This window comes from Bos indicus, chromosome 1, assembly GCF_029378745.1.
Source record: "Bos indicus isolate NIAB-ARS_2022 breed Sahiwal x Tharparkar chromosome 1, NIAB-ARS_B.indTharparkar_mat_pri_1.0, whole genome shotgun sequence".
In the NCBI taxonomy this organism is placed as follows: domain Eukaryota; kingdom Metazoa; phylum Chordata; class Mammalia; order Artiodactyla; family Bovidae; genus Bos; species Bos indicus.
Window position 1 is genome coordinate 64943326 of NC_091760.1, and position 16186 is coordinate 64959511.

At 45.0% G+C, this 16186-nt stretch overlaps 1 protein-coding gene across 2 annotated transcripts in view; it reads right to left on the reverse strand.

Annotated features, from left to right (window-relative positions):
- Positions 1-16186, reverse strand: part of CD80 (CD80 molecule) — a 32658-nt gene extending 16472 nt beyond the window's left edge. The window contains exons 1-5 of one of the 2 annotated variants that reach the window (XM_070796006.1): positions 16036-16186; positions 12009-14150; positions 10683-10731; positions 10413-10517; positions 1341-1667 (exon numbers count right to left, since the gene is read on the reverse strand). In XM_070796006.1, the coding sequence (XP_070652107.1) occupies positions 1341-1667; positions 10413-10512 (427 nt within the window). In that variant the 5' untranslated portion in view covers positions 10513-10517; positions 10683-10731; positions 12009-14150; positions 16036-16186. Of the gene's footprint in view, positions 1-1340; positions 1668-10412; positions 10521-10682; positions 10732-12008; positions 14151-16035 lie in introns of both variants that reach the window. The other variant, XM_070795953.1, reaches the window with a different exon arrangement.

Here is a 16186-nt window from a genome sequence, read left to right on the forward strand (position 1 = left end):
GGAGGGAGAGGGAGGGCTTCCCAGGTGGCTCAGTGGTAAAGAATCTGCCAGCAGGAGACGTGGATTCAGTCTCTGGGTTAGGAAGATCCCTGAAGAAGGAAATGGCAACCCACTCCAGTATTCTTGCCTGGGAAATGCCATGGACAGAGGAGCCTGGTGGGCTACAGTCCATGGGGTTGCAAAGAGTCAGACATGACTTAGCAGCTGAGGACACATACATGAGGGGAGAATAGTGCCGAAACTAGTAGGAGAGGCTATAATAGTGGGAATTGGAGGAATCCATGCAGATCTAAATTTTGGAGGAGATAGGCTTCTCAGAGCCCCTCACATCCCACCACATGATCATGGATATTTGTTCTCTCCATGGGTAGGGAGTACACAGAGTGAAGTTTAAGATAATTCTGTGTAAATTTGGCTTACTTCCTAAGCTTTAGGTATGATCTGGGTGTTACACAACTAAAAATTCAGTATAGCTGAAGACCAAAAGCAGGGAAGAACAGTAAAGAACTCACTAAAGATCCTCTTAAGCTAACTATTATCAAGGTTATTTCTTACCTTATGTTAAAAGGTTTTGTTTCCACTAAAGGCTCAAGTGCCCAGAAAGAAAAAAGAAATGTGTTTGAATTTCACGTATGAAGGAATGGCCCCAGGCTGCTACTTCTCAATGAGGGTTCAGGACATATCAGTGTCCTCTAGCAGGATTACCTGTGATTGAGTCAAGGCTGGTTCCTACCCTGCCTTTCACAGTTTTCTAACATCTAACTTTGTAGGAATGACCGTTAGATGAGAGCTTCAAATATGCAATAAATACAATAGTAAAAGACATTCAAATACTACTTGAAAAATATTTATGCCTGTGCAGCTTTTATGCCCGTCAATATACTTTACGGAGAATATGTTACTGGATCAAGTGCAGGTAACAGAACGACTATGCTGTGTGTTAGTACCTCAATCGTGGATGACTCTTAGTGACCCCATGGACTGTAGCCTGCCAGGCTCCTTTGTCCATGGGATTCTCCAGGCAAGACTACTGGAGTGGTCAGTACAACTCAGTACAACTACATCAGTTGTACTGATGTAGTTGATCAGTACAACTACATCAAATCAAAATCAGTACAACTGCATCAAATCAAATGTGTCCCTTTATGATTCAGAAGGTGCTTCAGGTCATGATAGTGCTCCAGGGTGGCTGTCATGGGCTTGGACTGTCAAAGTGCAAGAAATGCAACTAACAAATATTTCTAGGACATCCTGAGAAAACCCAATAGGAGTGTGTCTTTAAGGACATCAAAGACATTCTCCTATCGATGGCTTATTGAAAATCAGAAAGTTCCACTGACCTCTGATCATTAACCTCACGGAAGTCAGGTGCTCCAGTTTATAAGCCCCTTTCAAATCAGGCTTCTGAATAACACAGGTGTAGGTGCCACTGTCCGACAGGCGCAGAGCCAGGATCACAATGCGGGGGTTATCGTTCATGTCAGTGATGGTGCGGTTCTTGTATTCAGGCCACACCTGCACTTTTCCAGGCAGGATGGCCAGCACCATTTTACTATCCTTTTGCCAATAGATCCGAAGGCTTGTCAGTTCTTCAGTGGATGTGTTGTAATCACAGGATAGCATTACTGTTTCTTTCACTCTTTTGGTCACACTCTTTGGGGTGATGCCTATGGAGAGGCAAACAAAACAAGATCTTGTATCTATTAAATGTTAAGATACCTGCACAAGCAGGAATTCAGAGTTGGCAGTAACAGAATTTTCAGAGTGTTGTATTTAGTGTCTAAGCAGGATTGGACAGAGTGTTCAGTTTGATTTTTTTTTCTTTTGGTCCCCAGTGCATTTTTTTCTCCATTTAAATAATCATGATTAAAACAATAACATAGATTTTACCATCTCAACCATTTTAAAATGTACAGCGCAGTAGCGTCCAGTATCTTCACAGTTTTTGTGAAACAGATTTTCCATGCTGTACACATTAAACTGCTCCCCCTTGTCCCTCCCTTCAGCCCCCTGGTAACCACCACTCAACTTTAGGTTTCTATGAATTTTACTACTTTAGATTCCGAATCATACAGTATTTGTCTTTTTGTGACTGGTTTATTCCACTAGGCATAATGCCCTCAAGGTTCCTCCATGTTTTACATGTGTCAGAATTCCTTTCCTTTTTAAGGAGTGATAATGATGTTAATGACTAAATATTCCACTGTATGTATTAATATATGCCACACTTCCTTTATCCATTTGTCTGTCCATGGACAATGAGAGAGAAGTTATACTAGTCCCAAAAGAAAAAGGACTTTAGGAGACCCCAGCACATGAATGCCAGCTATTGGTGAGACAGTTTTCTCAGTCCCATGGGGACAGAGAAGTCATAGTTAAGGAATATGAGGTTTTGAAGGAATTTCTCTGGTCATTCATTTTGGTGGTCTTATTTTATAGACAAGAAAACTAAGCACAGGAAAGGAAACTGCCCCAGTTTTGCAGAGAACTTTTTGGATCACTCTCCTTATTTATTTGTTTCCCTCATTTGAGACCCACTTCTAGGATAGGTAAGCCAGCATTGCCTGCTCAGAGCCGAGTCCCATGTTCTAGGCCCAGCTTGACCCGTGACTTCAGACTGAAATGACTGTCCTCATCTCCATGTGACAAGACCTCAGTTACACCTCCGGACCATTTCTGCCCTCTCTATCTACCGAAACATATGGCTACCCTGTCTTTATCTTCCTTGGCTATCTGCAATCCAAATAGCCGGTCCCCTACAACCTAACTTTGCAAAACATTTAAAACATGTTTAAACATTTGCCCATTTAAACATTTGCCCATTTCCCATCAGCGTATCACAGAAATTTCAGCATCCAAACTTCATAGTTTTGTTAGCTCCTAAGCACTCATCTTTCACTCTTCACTTTCATGCATTGGAGAAGGAAATGGCAACCCACTCCAGTATTCTTGCCTGGAGAATCCCAGGGACGGGGGAGCCTGATGGGCTGCTGTCTATGGGGTTGCACAGAGTCGGACACGACTGAGCGACTGCACTTTTACCTTTCACTTCCATGCATTGGAGAAGGAAATGGCAACCCACTCCAGTGTTCTTGCCTGGAGAATCCCAGGGACAGGGGAGCCTGATGGGCTGCTGTCTATGGGGTTGCACAGAGTCGGACACGACTGAAGCGACTTAGCAGCAGCAGCAGCAAGCACTCATCAGTAGCACCAAAATCCCTGAAAGACTATATTTTCTGGTTTTCTGCTTAGAAGGCATAGTAAATTTTCCCATGCTGTGCTTGACCTAAAAGCAGAGTCCCTCCAAAACCTCAGCACTTTCACAACTGGCCAGCCCCAAAGGCCCCCCAGTGCTGACATCTTCCCTTCTGTATCCTCCAGAGCCACACAGAACCCCAGGGAGGCCCCCATCTCACTAGGAGAGGGATCTCATTTCCAGGCCTGCTCTCCCTAGACAGCAGGGTCACGGGACACTAGCCTGTCTCCACCTCCCCAGCCATCCTCCCGCCCGACATCAGACTGGATGTGGCACCACTGCAGCATTTCGGAAGAGAGTTTTGTGATTGTGGGTATTTACACAGCAGTGGGAGGTACCTTCGATTGATCCAGGGCACTTCTTTCAGCAATTGTGCTGAACATTGCCAGCCCTAGATTTAGGGAGAATAACTGAAAAAAGGAAGTAAATGAAAAGGTATACTTTGTTGTTGTTGTTCAGTCGCCCAGTCGTGTCCGACTCTTAGAGACCCCGTGGACTGCAACGTGCCGGGCCTCCCTGTCCCTCACCATCTCCCAAAGTTTCCCCAAGTTCATGTCCATTGCATCAGTGATGCCATCCAGCCATCTCATGCTCTGACGGCTCTTCTCCCTGTTCTCTCTCTGCCCTTAATCTTTCCCAGCATTAGGGACTTTTCCAGTGAGTGGGCTGTTCACATCAGATGACCAAAATACTAGAGCTTCAGCTTTAGCATCAGTCCTTCCAAAGTGTACTCAGGGTTGATCTCCCTTAAGATTGACTGGTTTGAACTCCAAGGGACTTTCAGGAGTCCCTTTATATTTTAGGAGAGCACAAAATAGCTAAATAATCCAAACTCTCTTTTTAAAAAAGATATGACTAAAAATGGTATGTAGAAGGATTCCTATTCACTTGGGTTCTAGTCCCAGCTCAGCCACTTACTGATTAACCTGTTCCCTCATCTGTAACATGGTATGATGCCAACCTCTCAGGATGATTGAAAACTTAAATTCAAATTAAATGGTGTAAGCGGAAAAGTCCCTAGTACCTAGCAGGTCTTCCATAAGGGTTTCCTTTCCTCTTTCTCCTTCCTCTCACCCCTAACTCATACCCTCTGGTCTCTTTCACTCTGGGGTTATGACAGACACATGGAACACTAGTCTTGCTATGGGCCAGACAGACCCCATGACAGAAAGCAACTCAGTCATCTGGGGTCCTAAATAACTGAGTGTTTCCAATGCTCTGTTGGTTCCCACCCAAAAAGAATCCAGGATTTCTAATTTTGACATGTGGTGACATTAGCAAAAAGAAATCTTAACTGAAACTGATCTGAAAGTTTTCTTCACTGAAAATTTTAATGATGGTTCTTAAGGAGTTTTTGTCCAGCCATCTGAGGAGAAGTGTGGGTGTTTGTGTAAAGGTCAACAGCAAACCATCAATGGACTCTTCGATGTTCCTATGTGAGATCCCCTCACCAGACTCTGGTGCTGAGGAAGAACCAGACTGAAAAGAGGAACCAAAAATCTTCTGGGCAATTCCCACCAGGACCTGGCTTTCATACTCAGGGACTCTGCTACACATGGTTACAAGAAAACAGTTGAAAGATTCTGAAGGGTTGTGTCTGCTTCACTGGTTCTGGAGCGGAGAAGCAGGTCTCAGCATTACTGCCTGCACTGTTGGATTCTGAGCTTAGTTTGCCGTCTTACAAACGGCATAGCAGCACCTACCTGATAATGTGGGTTGAGGTTTCTGTGAGGGAATGTAGGTAAAACCTGACCCAGTACCAGGCACACGATTGGGACCATTGCCTTTCCCAGACTTCCACACAGCTCCGTCCCTTGCTGCCTTCAGGGAAGATGTCCCCTTGTGGTGAGCCTTCTCTGACTCTCCCCAACCAGCATCATCCTCATGCCCCTTTTGAGTCACTTGCCCTGATTTATTTCTCTCGTGAGCTTGTCTAGCTGCTACATATCAGCTGGAGTTACTTTGGGGGCCATGAGAACAGGGACTTTTTCTGTTTTGTTTGTTGTCATACCTGCAGAACTCGGGCCTTGCCCAGAGCAGGTGCTCCCTAAGTACTTGCTGAATGCCTGGGTAGGCCTTAGGAGATGGGCTCTGATTCTACCTGCTGTGTATTAGACTCATAACCTTTGATTAACCTCCTTGGGCCTCAGGTATAATTTATACAAAATGGTCATAATACTGTCTCTCCAACTTACTTCCCGTAATTACCACAGGTCACATGACACCCAAATGTAAAGTGTTTTATGAACCGTAAAAGCTATACAGTTGTTTTTTTCCCCCATGGGGTTGTTCTCATGCATAGCACCTCCTGTGCCTCCGGTGTTGAGTCACGCCCAGGATGGGGCCAGAATCACTGTGTAACTGGCTGACACTTGCACTGAGTCACTGCCCCCATCTGGCACATGGTGCCCATTGTCACCTTGCCCATCTGTGAGGAGGAGGAGGGACAGCAGAGATGGAAGGCAACCTCACTCATCTCTCACAAGTCTGTGTGCAAACCACCCCACCCGCAGGGCACTCTGGGTGCACTTCAGAACCCCTGCCTTTCCTGACCCCTCTGCCTGCTTCCTGCCCCGATCATAGCAGCTCCCCACTGATAACTCCCCAAGAGAGGGAGCTTTCTGCCAGCAAGTGCAGAGTACACTAGTTTTAGAAAAATAATGTAGCTCTCAGAACTCAAAATACAATGGAATATTATTTAACCAGAACAGATGTGAGGCACTGTTACTACAACATAGATGAACCTTAAAAACATTGTGCTAAATGAAAGAAGCCAGACACAAAGGCCACATATTATATAGCTCCATTTAAAAGAAATGTCCAGAATAGGCAAATTCATGGAGACAAATTAGATTAATGGCTACCAAGAGGTGGGGTAGAGGGAATGGAAAGGAATAGCTAATGGGTTTGGAGTTTCATTTTAGAGTGATAGAAATGTTCCAAAATTATAGTGGTGACGGATTCACTTCTTTGTGATTATACTAAAAACCCCTGAATCACATACTTTAAAATGGTAAATTTTATGTCTTTGCAAGAAAAACAACAATAAACGCATGCAGGACAGTTGGGAGATATGACAATAAAATTTAATGTTTAGCTTTAAAGAAATAAGAACCCAGTCTAGGAAGCCATGAGTCTCCCCCTAGTCCCTCCAAAGAAGGGGAAGGCAGTGTGGACAGTGGGCTGGTCACAGCACCCCTTCCCCATAGGTGAACCCCAGCAGTGGTCAGCAGGGCTGCACAAACACTTCTAACAGAGAAAAAACCAGGTGCCCACAGCAGCTTAGATCACCGTGTGCTGTTGTGTATCTCACTGAGGAATGTGGTGTGCTTTTTAAATAAAGACTTTCCCTGACTCTAAAAGAAACACACATTAAATTTGGAAAGAATGAAAAATAAAGAAAAACACAATAATCACCTATAATCTCACCATCTGGAGATTTAATGGTCTGGGTGACCTTTAACACAATGGAAGTGACCTTTTGGGACCTTTCTAAGTGCTTTTAATTAAGTGATCCAGCATCCACAGGGCTGGTGTGGGCCCTGGGCTAGGTGCTGGGCACACGAGGGGGCTACAGGTATCTGCTGTCCAGCAACTGACAAATTTATACTGGTGACCTGATTTATGCACTGCTCCCAACTTTCCTCTACAGGCCCAGACTATATGCTCTTTGCAAATATGATCCTTACTTGTGTGTCTCTCTCCAAAATGCTCGGGGACTTGAACAGCTGGTACCACAATAGTCATAGCAAGAAGCGTGGTTTGGGGACGCCTTGGCCAGCGGCATGCAGACAGAACGTGGCGACGGGGGAGAGGCCCTGTTTATGGTGGCACTCTGGGGCCCTCTTTTCCTCTAGCTCAGTGTTCCTCGTGCTATAGACTTCCAGGCCAACACCTTTCCTGAATTCCTGGCCTACTCCTACCTAAGATCTCTCTCCGTTCCTTAAGGCTGTGTCTCCCTGAGAGGACCCTAGCTCTGAGGAAAAGGTGCCCATATTAGATGACCACCAGTTTCTGGAGCACGAGTCCAGTGCTTCTTCCTCTGCAGACCAAACCAGAAGTGAAACAGGAGGCCTGCTGGTGCTGCCCTGTGCAGGAAAGAGGTCCCCCTGTCCTGGGTAACAGCGGGGGGGACAGGTGCAAGTGTAGCTTTGCTGCACAGGGGAGGAGGTGGGTGGCAAATCCCCAGCCCTGAACAAAGTCCTCCCTGATTGCACTGGCTGCTCTAAAAGCCATTCTCCATGCTTTAGCAACACTGGCTTTTTCTTTTTTTGTATAATGTATCTTTTACTACTAAACCTAAAGGACTGTGGACCAGTAGCATCAATATCACCTGGCTGATTGTTAGAAATACAGATTTGCTGGCCCCTCCCCAAAGCCCACCTAAGCAGAAACTGCATTTTTAAAAATACATATATGGCCTTTATCTTTCACAGCAGTTCTAGGTTCACAGTACCCATGTGCCCCAGCTCCCATGGGTGCAGCCTCCCCCACTATTAACATCCCACACCAGAGTGGTACCTTTGTGACAATCAGTGAAGTTACGCTGACACATCACTATCACCCAAAGTCCCCAGTTTACATTATACATCATTCTTGATGCTGTACATTCTATGGGTTTTGACAACTGCCATTGCATCTACCATTACAGTATCATACCCAGTCTTTTCACTGCTCTAAACATCCCCTGTGCTACAGGGAAGTCTGCTCAATATTCTGTAATAACCTAAATGGCAAAAGAATTTGAAAAAGAATAGACATGTGTATATGTATAACTGAATCACTCTGCTGTACACCTGAAACTAACACAATATTGTTAATCAACTATACTCCAATATAAAATAAAAGTTAAAAAAAAAGTCCCCTGTTCTAGAAGCTGCTTTTTAAACAGTCCTCCAGGAGATTGGTATGTATAATAAAAGTGTGAGCAGCCCTGGCAGAGACTGTGTCACTCCCCTTCTTAAAATCCTTCCATGGCCTTCCAGTCCTCCAAATAACTTCCAGATCCCTGGCCTTCGAGCCCGAGCCCGTAGAGTCTGGTCTCTGTCTCCCTGCTGCCCCAACACTGCGCGCCTTCACTTCTTTGCTCCTCCATGTCCCTCGCATACTGCTCCTTCCACCTTCACCCAGCTCACTCTCACCACCCTCCTCCCCTCTGGCAGGGAAACATCGTGTTTCTTGGTCATACATTCAAGTGATTGATTCATCTTCGTCTTCATGCTAATGACTGTAAATTCCATGAAGGCAAAAGCCAAGTCAATTTTGCTAACAGCTTGTCCCCAGGACCAAGAAAAGTGTCTTGTACATAAGAAAGGCTCAGTGTTTGTTGAATACACAAATGATTAAACCAGAAAATGAGTTCCCCGCCCGCTGACTCATCCTCATCTTTCTGCATTTGTCCAGGCTAGTCTCTGCCCAAGTTCTGCTGCTGCGACCCCCACCCTCTACCATAAAGCCTGCCCGCCTTTCCCAGGTCAGGGGCGCTTACAGGCAGAGCCAGGCACTTCTCTGCTTTTCACTTGTTTGTGGATTAATTACTTGTGCCTTCTCCAGCTAACATACTCACATCTCTCTTTGAGAGTAGGAATCTGAGGCTCAGTTTTTCAAGGTCCATCTTTTACACAGTAGGTGTTCAGACAAAAGAAGCTCAGATTCCTTTGTTGACTCAGTATAGCAACAATAAAATCTGGATGTAACTGTACAACAAGGTGCTTTCCAAAATACCTTTCTTTAGCTCAAAGTTCATTTCCTTCTATTGGCCTCTAATTTTTGTGGTATAATTGTTAAAGTCTTGGTTTTAATTTTCTTTTTATGCTTTCTCTTTTTTTTATTGTTTTTCTTTCTCCTCACCCCTCCCCCACCTCTCTCTCTCTCCTTCTTTCACAGACACACACACACACACACGCTTGCACACACACCACATTTCTAGGAAGCCTGTAAATTTACTTTTAAATCTTTTAAAGCTCATTTAGACTCCCCAGAAGACTCTAAATTGGGAATGCTGCCTTCAGCTACCCAGGAAAAAAGTTGTAACCGTTGGAAATATTACTGTCAAATATATGCAAAATCTGATGTTTAAATTGCAAAACTTGAATCATGGTTCTCTTGCTTCAGCAACAGTGTAAAATAGCAATTTCACAACAGAAAATGTATAAATACCTGCATTGTAGTCATCTTTTTGCGACTGTGCCCACACCCCTGTGTCCCCGCCACCGCCCCCACCCAACCCGCGAAGTCATTCTGGGTGATGGCTGCAGTTTAAGCAAGCAGAGCTTAAGACAAGATCCTTTGATATTTGGTTCTTTGAAGACTAGGAAACTGTGCAGGAGGCAAAACCTCCTCTTTATTTTGAGGAAACCAGGTGGTATGCTGCTCAGCAGAAAAGCAGATCTTTTATTTGTTCTGCCTTCTAAAAAAAGTCAGAGCCACCCTGTCAGCAGAATCAGCACCACCCTTCCCAACAGCCCCCCAAATTCAGCACCTGAGCTGGAAAAAGTCTCCAGAAGTCAAAATACTCTTTGTAGGACGCACTTGAAATACCTTTGTAGTAAGTTAAAAGTAACTCAAAATATGATCTGCACTAAATCTGATACTACCAAATGTCAGATGCCAGCATTGACAAAGGGCATTGGCACCTAGAGCATAAAAGTAAATATTAAGAGAAAATTTTAATATGAAAAAGATTGTATGTCACCACTACTTTCTTTTCCCCCTTCAACTTGGAAAGATCATCACTGTTCAGTTTTAGAAGCAGAGGATATTGTGTTGTCTCATGGAAATGTAGCTTGGGAAGCAGAGCCCAAGGCCAGTGTGCCCTCGGTGTGTCACAACACGTAAATGAGCATCTAGTGGAGGAGATCACAACTCTAAGCTGTCCTTCTGAATTGGCTTTTGGTTTTGTTAAAATAACACGGCTCTGCCTTTCCTTTAAGGTCTGTGTTCCTGAGCTAGCTTGGCCACTGGCTTGTTGTGTGATCAAGGACAGGTCCTTTAACCTTTCTGGACCTGTTTTCTCATCCCTAAAATGGACTGAAATACCCTGAATGTCCCTTCCCTCTTGCAGGGTGGCAGAAGGAGACAGCACAGAGAACACCATGCCCTTTCTCTTCCAAACCCCGAGGTGGTAGACTCAGTCAAGTTCCTGGAAGTTGCTTACCTGAACAGAAGTAAAAAAGACCAGTGAGCACCAAGAGCTGAGAGAGCCAGAGGCATGGGCGCTTGGGTGGTAGTGTTCCCCACTTCATTGTGTGACCCATGGCTTCTGCTGGTGAGGATGGAAAACAAAAGCAAACAGTTTCAAGCCACGTGAGAACTGGCACCTCACAGTTTACACCAGGCAGGGCCGGAGACAATTCAGTTGCCTCCCGCACAGAGGGTTCGCCTGTGATGTTTGCAAAGCACACTGAAGAGACGCTGGTTGGAGTACCTGGGTATGCAGACTCCTAAAATTAAAAGACAGGATTTATCTTCACAACCTGAAAAGGAAAAAAAAAAAAAAGGTCATCCAGGAAGGAAGGAAGATTGGCCTACCCTGGGTTGTAAAACCTCTTGGTTTACTGCCTAACATGAGTCAGGGACTGTAATCTGAGCAACCTCTAAATCACAGCACAATCTTAAGGGGAAAGCAAGACTTGACAGACATTTGAGGAAGTGACCCTGCCTTACACATGTTCCGAGAACCAACCACCGGTCTCCTACTGCTGGGAGATGTTGAAGGTTATTAAAAACAAGGAGAACTAAAGGCCCCTGGACACCAGCCAGCCAACGCATGAAAGCTCTGACCCTCTTCAGAACATATAGAGAAACACAGAGCACCAGGGAGGGCGTATTTTGTCCAAGGCAGTACTTAAGTCATGAAACTATTTCTTTCTTACTATATTAACACAGAGAAACAAATGTTTCTGTTTTTAAATGCTTCTACATAAAGACTGTGTCTTAAAGCGGTAGAGGATTTCAATCAGTGGAAGAGCATCAGTAAAAGGGGAAGAGAAAAGACATACGGAAATCATTACTTGGTTATATTATGTACTACAATGTGAGAAAGCTGATTTTTTTTTTAGCAAATATATTAAACATTAGGAATAAAAATGAAAGCTGTGCTTTGATGTGATCCTCTCAGATTCCAGCAGAGACCCAGTCTGGGTGCTACCCAGATGTTTGGGACCCGTCTTGGAGAACCACCCCAGGGCTAGTCTGTCAGCCACACCAGATTGTCTTATCAGCCACACTGTATTTTAATCAGAATTAGCCTGGATTCACTTATTCACCAGAATTTTACTGGTTTTGGAAAACTCAGATTCAGCCTGAAAAATTAATATTTTCTACTATCTAGGGCCATAACTGATGCCCAGGCTGTGCTGGTGGCTCAGGCAGTAAAGAATCTGCCTACAATGCAGCAGACCCAGGTTCAACCTCTGAGTCGGAAAGATCCCGTGGAGAAGGAAATGGCAACCCACTCCAGTATTCTTGCCTGGCGAATCCCTTGGACAGAGGAGCCTGGCAGGTTATAGTCCATGGGGTCACAAACAGTCAGACACGACTGAGCAACTAACAGTTTCCACTTTCCTTTCCACTTTCTAGAGTCATAACTCTGATAATGATTCTCCAATATGTTGGAATAAGAAACCCCCAGAAGGCCCTCTGGGGGGAAAGGATGCATCTTAGAGGTATGTTTGTTTAAAAAGCAGTCAGGTTGTTGGTAACTAGATCCACCAAGCTATCCCCATATTAAGCTAATAATAAATGTACTTACTTGCCAAAGAACAATTCCTCTTGTATTAAAAACCGAAGTATGAGGCTCCACTTCTGAGATGTTCCTTTCTTGCCGTCTTCAAACTAATGGCAACTCACTCGGTTTTTCTTTGGGTGATATTTCACAGAGGTGGCATTTCCCCTCCCAACTTCCTTTTACTTGATAGAGAACTCTGATGTTCAGAAATGTTTAAGTCCAACCAGGGGAAGAGCATAGTGTTCTTTATGTGCAATTTGAGGAAGCTCCCTCTGCTGTCCTGTTTTGTCACTTCCCTTCAGATGGTATCGCAGATTGCACAGCCTCTCTCCCTCACCTGCCCCAGCAGTGCCTCAGGGTCAAGGGGGAGAGGAAACTGCACTGGGCCACCTAGGGGAGAGGTTAGAAAGGTGCCCCATAGTGGGAGGGGCCGACACATCAACTTTGGGGGTAGACAGTATTTGAGCCATAAGGCTGGCTGCTTCTGTGCTTTTTCAAGTTTTGTTTCAGCACGCAGAATTACCCCTCCCTAGTTACAGTCATGCCGTAGCAGGAGTGGGCCATCCATCTCATGGGTAGTGGAAACTTTGGGGGAGTGCCCAGCTTACAAGACCACTCTTACCTACACTGCCCCCTACCCCCACCATCTCTACAGAGTGGCTGGACAGTGTATCCTACTAGCCAAGTGGGACAGTAACCCCAGCCACCCTAGCCTGGTACAGTAAGCCTCAGGTGAACACAGTGACGGAACCAGAGGGTGAGCTGAGGAAGCTTTTAGTCCTCCCCCGCCAATTTCCAACCAGCCTGCTACTCCTGTGAAGAGTTCTAGAGCATTTCATGGGAAGGCAGCCAACCCACACTGGTCCAGTGGATCCCTTTTGCACCCGTGGAACCTGATAGCACTTTATCTGGCCCATACCTTTCTCTGTTTGCTTCTGGCACTTGAGGCCTCTCTGTTGCCTTCACATCAGATTCTCTGGGAAAGTCTACACTCAAGCATGTGCAACTTGGAAATATGAGGGACTTAGAACCAGTGGGGCTACTCTTGATCCAAAGGGGCTGGAAGATGATGGATAACCGCTTTCCATTTTCATCACCCAGATGGGGAATTGAGAGAGACATTTCACGAGGCTTTCCAGAAGGTCCCGGTGAGATGGAGTACCAGTTGCCTGAAGCAGAGGCCAGCATGGTGAGGCACCCTTGTATTGGCCTTTCTTTCTTCCCTGTGTCAAATCGCCCTGTCTTATACCACCAGACTCACATCCCCAGTCATCTAGGGCTTTGTAACTAGCTTTGCTTTCTAGAGAAACTAGGCTTAAGGCAGGAGGGACTTCATGTGGTAGACACACAATGGCTTCCCGTCTAAAATAACTGAGTAAAACAGAAAGGTGACTCCATTTAGAGGAAAAGAAAATGATAGGAGATGTGACTGATATATGAATGTGATAAATGCACTTGGCTTTGCCCCTGAACAAAGTGATCTCTCTAAAATGGAGATTCAGTCTAGCCTCTCTCAACCTTAGAACTGTTTCACCTCTCATGCAGATAAAAGCCAGGCTGAGCAAAAAACCGTTAACACAGGCAGGGTTGGGCTGGGCCAACTAGGGCTACTGCAAAGTCTTTGCATATTGAGTACTCAGGGTCCAAGGTGCTAGGACAGCTTTTGTTGTTGTTATTTAAGACAGCTTAGGTGCGGAGAAAACCTTTCCCACGGTGGACTCTTCTGTTGCCAAAGAAACAAACCCACTTTTGCATTAACAAAAATTTTCAGGAAGTTGTATCTTTGGTTTTTCTAACAAGACTGGTTGCAATCTCAGCAATGAAGAGTCACAAGAAGCTCTCTGACCTCTGTTTCAGGTCAGTTCCCCTGGGCAACTACCTGGCAACCAGCACCCTGATTTCTGCCCTGGACTGTGGTTGCAATGAATTTCAGCCTCTCTGTGGAGCCTCTCTGACTCCCGTTCTCAGCTTCATTTAAATTCATCTGTATAGCCTGCACTCAGAATGGGGTGGCCAGACCTGGGCTTTAAGACTGTGGTGCTCCCGAGTGGTGCCACACTCTGCTAAAGCTGGTGGTAAAGGCCATCGGTGTGAGAGTGGTAATCTCTTCTTCTTTGTACGCTGTCACATTCTTTCTGATTCACGGAGATGGAAATCACCAGAGTTCTTTAAATGAAAAGAGAAGTGGACATTCAGCGCTAACTCTGATCTAAACTGAGGGCTCTTTCCCTGTTGCCCACTGCCCCTCTCCCTTCTGCATTTGGGGCTCTACTTTCTGCCTGAAAATCTTAACTTCACCATAACCCCCTGTACCGCCTTTCCCATCCTCTCTGCCCATCCAAACATCTTCCTTCCCTAAAGGGGTATTCCAAAAATCACTTCCTCAAGAATCTCTCTTTGGCTCTTCTAATCCCCATCTGCTCTTTCCCTCCTCTGAGCTCCTAATGTCTGTACCACTCCTTTGCCACATCAAGCCAGTCCCCCCAAATTTACTGAGTGCCTACTGTATGCCTAGAACTGTATCATGTGCTGTGGATGCAAAGGTGAATAGAATGGGAGAGAGAGAAGAACAAGATGGACAGACCCTAAGAAAAAGAAACAAACAATCACAGAAAAAGACCCAGGGCATTCTAAGGCTGCAAGATGGTGAAAATGCCAACAAAATATTAGGGAGGTATGAGTGGAAAAATGACATGCCACGGCCAGGAATTATCTTCATTATCTTTGCACATGAGCCCAGACCTTTATTGAAATACTACATTCTGTTTCAAACGAAATGGATCCCGAAAAAAAGTAACAAACAATAAGAAGAAGAATGTTAAACTGGGCAATTCAGAGAAAAGAGCAAACAGAGGAGAGCTGAGATATTTTTAAGATTGGCCAAGGGGATTGGGGGTTCTTGATAATGATCTTTCACTGCCTTGAGGTGTTCCTGTTTATTTGCTTTGAGCTTTTAATGGATGTAAATGAACTTCACTTCTGTGGATGACCAAATTAGAGAAAATAATCTTAAATTAAAGCCGGCGATTTGGTTGTATTTAAGGAAGACTTGGTTTGTGTGTGTGTGTGTGTGCGTGTGAGATGAATCTGGAAAGGGCAACTTTCAAAGGCACTGGGAGTGTAGTATTGTACTGCCTTTTCAGTCACTTCAGTCTGTATCATACTCAGGCTCCTCTGTCCGTGGGATTTTCCAGGCAAGAATACTGGAGTGGGCTGCCATGCTTATTACTTGATCCTTTAAGAGAAGAGACAGACCCTGTGTCCACTCGAGTTCTCTGCCTGAGGGTAGGGGCCTGCTCTTGAATCCTGGCCACTCTGTGATGATAGGACTCTGGGGATTAAGAGTCGCCACAGACACTGGCTGCAGTCCTCCTGCCCACACTGTCCATTAGAGCTGCTGGCAGAGTCAGCACAGCTGCCCTTTTCTCAGTTTGTGCTTCCCTTTCCTTGCTCCCCCAGAAACATAGAAAGGCGCCATCCAAAGGCTGTCGAAGGAGAGGACGGAGACGATTTTGGTGCTCTCATAATGGGACATGTAGCTGTCATGATATCTAGCTCAAATAAATGAACGCTTAAGAGTCAAGTCAGCCCATTAAAGATTTTTGGGGGCTGGTGCACTGGGACGACCCAGAGGGATGGTATGGGGAGGGAGGAGGGAGGAGGGTTCAGGATGGGGAACACATGTATACCTGTGATGGATTCATTTTGATATTTGGCAAAACCAATACAATATTGTAAAGTTTAAAAATAAAATAAAACTAAAAAAAAAAAAGATTTTTTTATTTAATTGGTAGAAAATAGCTTTACAATTTTGTGTTGGTTTCTGTCGTACGACAACTAGATTCAGTCAGAATTTATATGTATATATAGATATATATATATACCCCTTCTCTCCTGAGCCTTCCTCTCCTTCCCCTATCCCACCGTTCTAGGTCATCACTGAGTGCCAGGCTGAGCCCATTAAAGAGACTGAACAATAGGGCATTTACTTCTTAAACACACTAAACTATTTAACCACCCTAAGAGGCACGAAGAGTTGGACAGGACTTACCAGCTAAACAACATCAACAGGAGGAAGTAACCACCTTCCTTTACCCTCCCCTTCTTCTCCTTCCTCCTCAGCTTCTTCCCTTTCCTCCTCTTTCTTCTTTCTGGCATATTTTCTTGAAAAGTGAAATAGATAGCTGCCCTCTGTTTCTTAG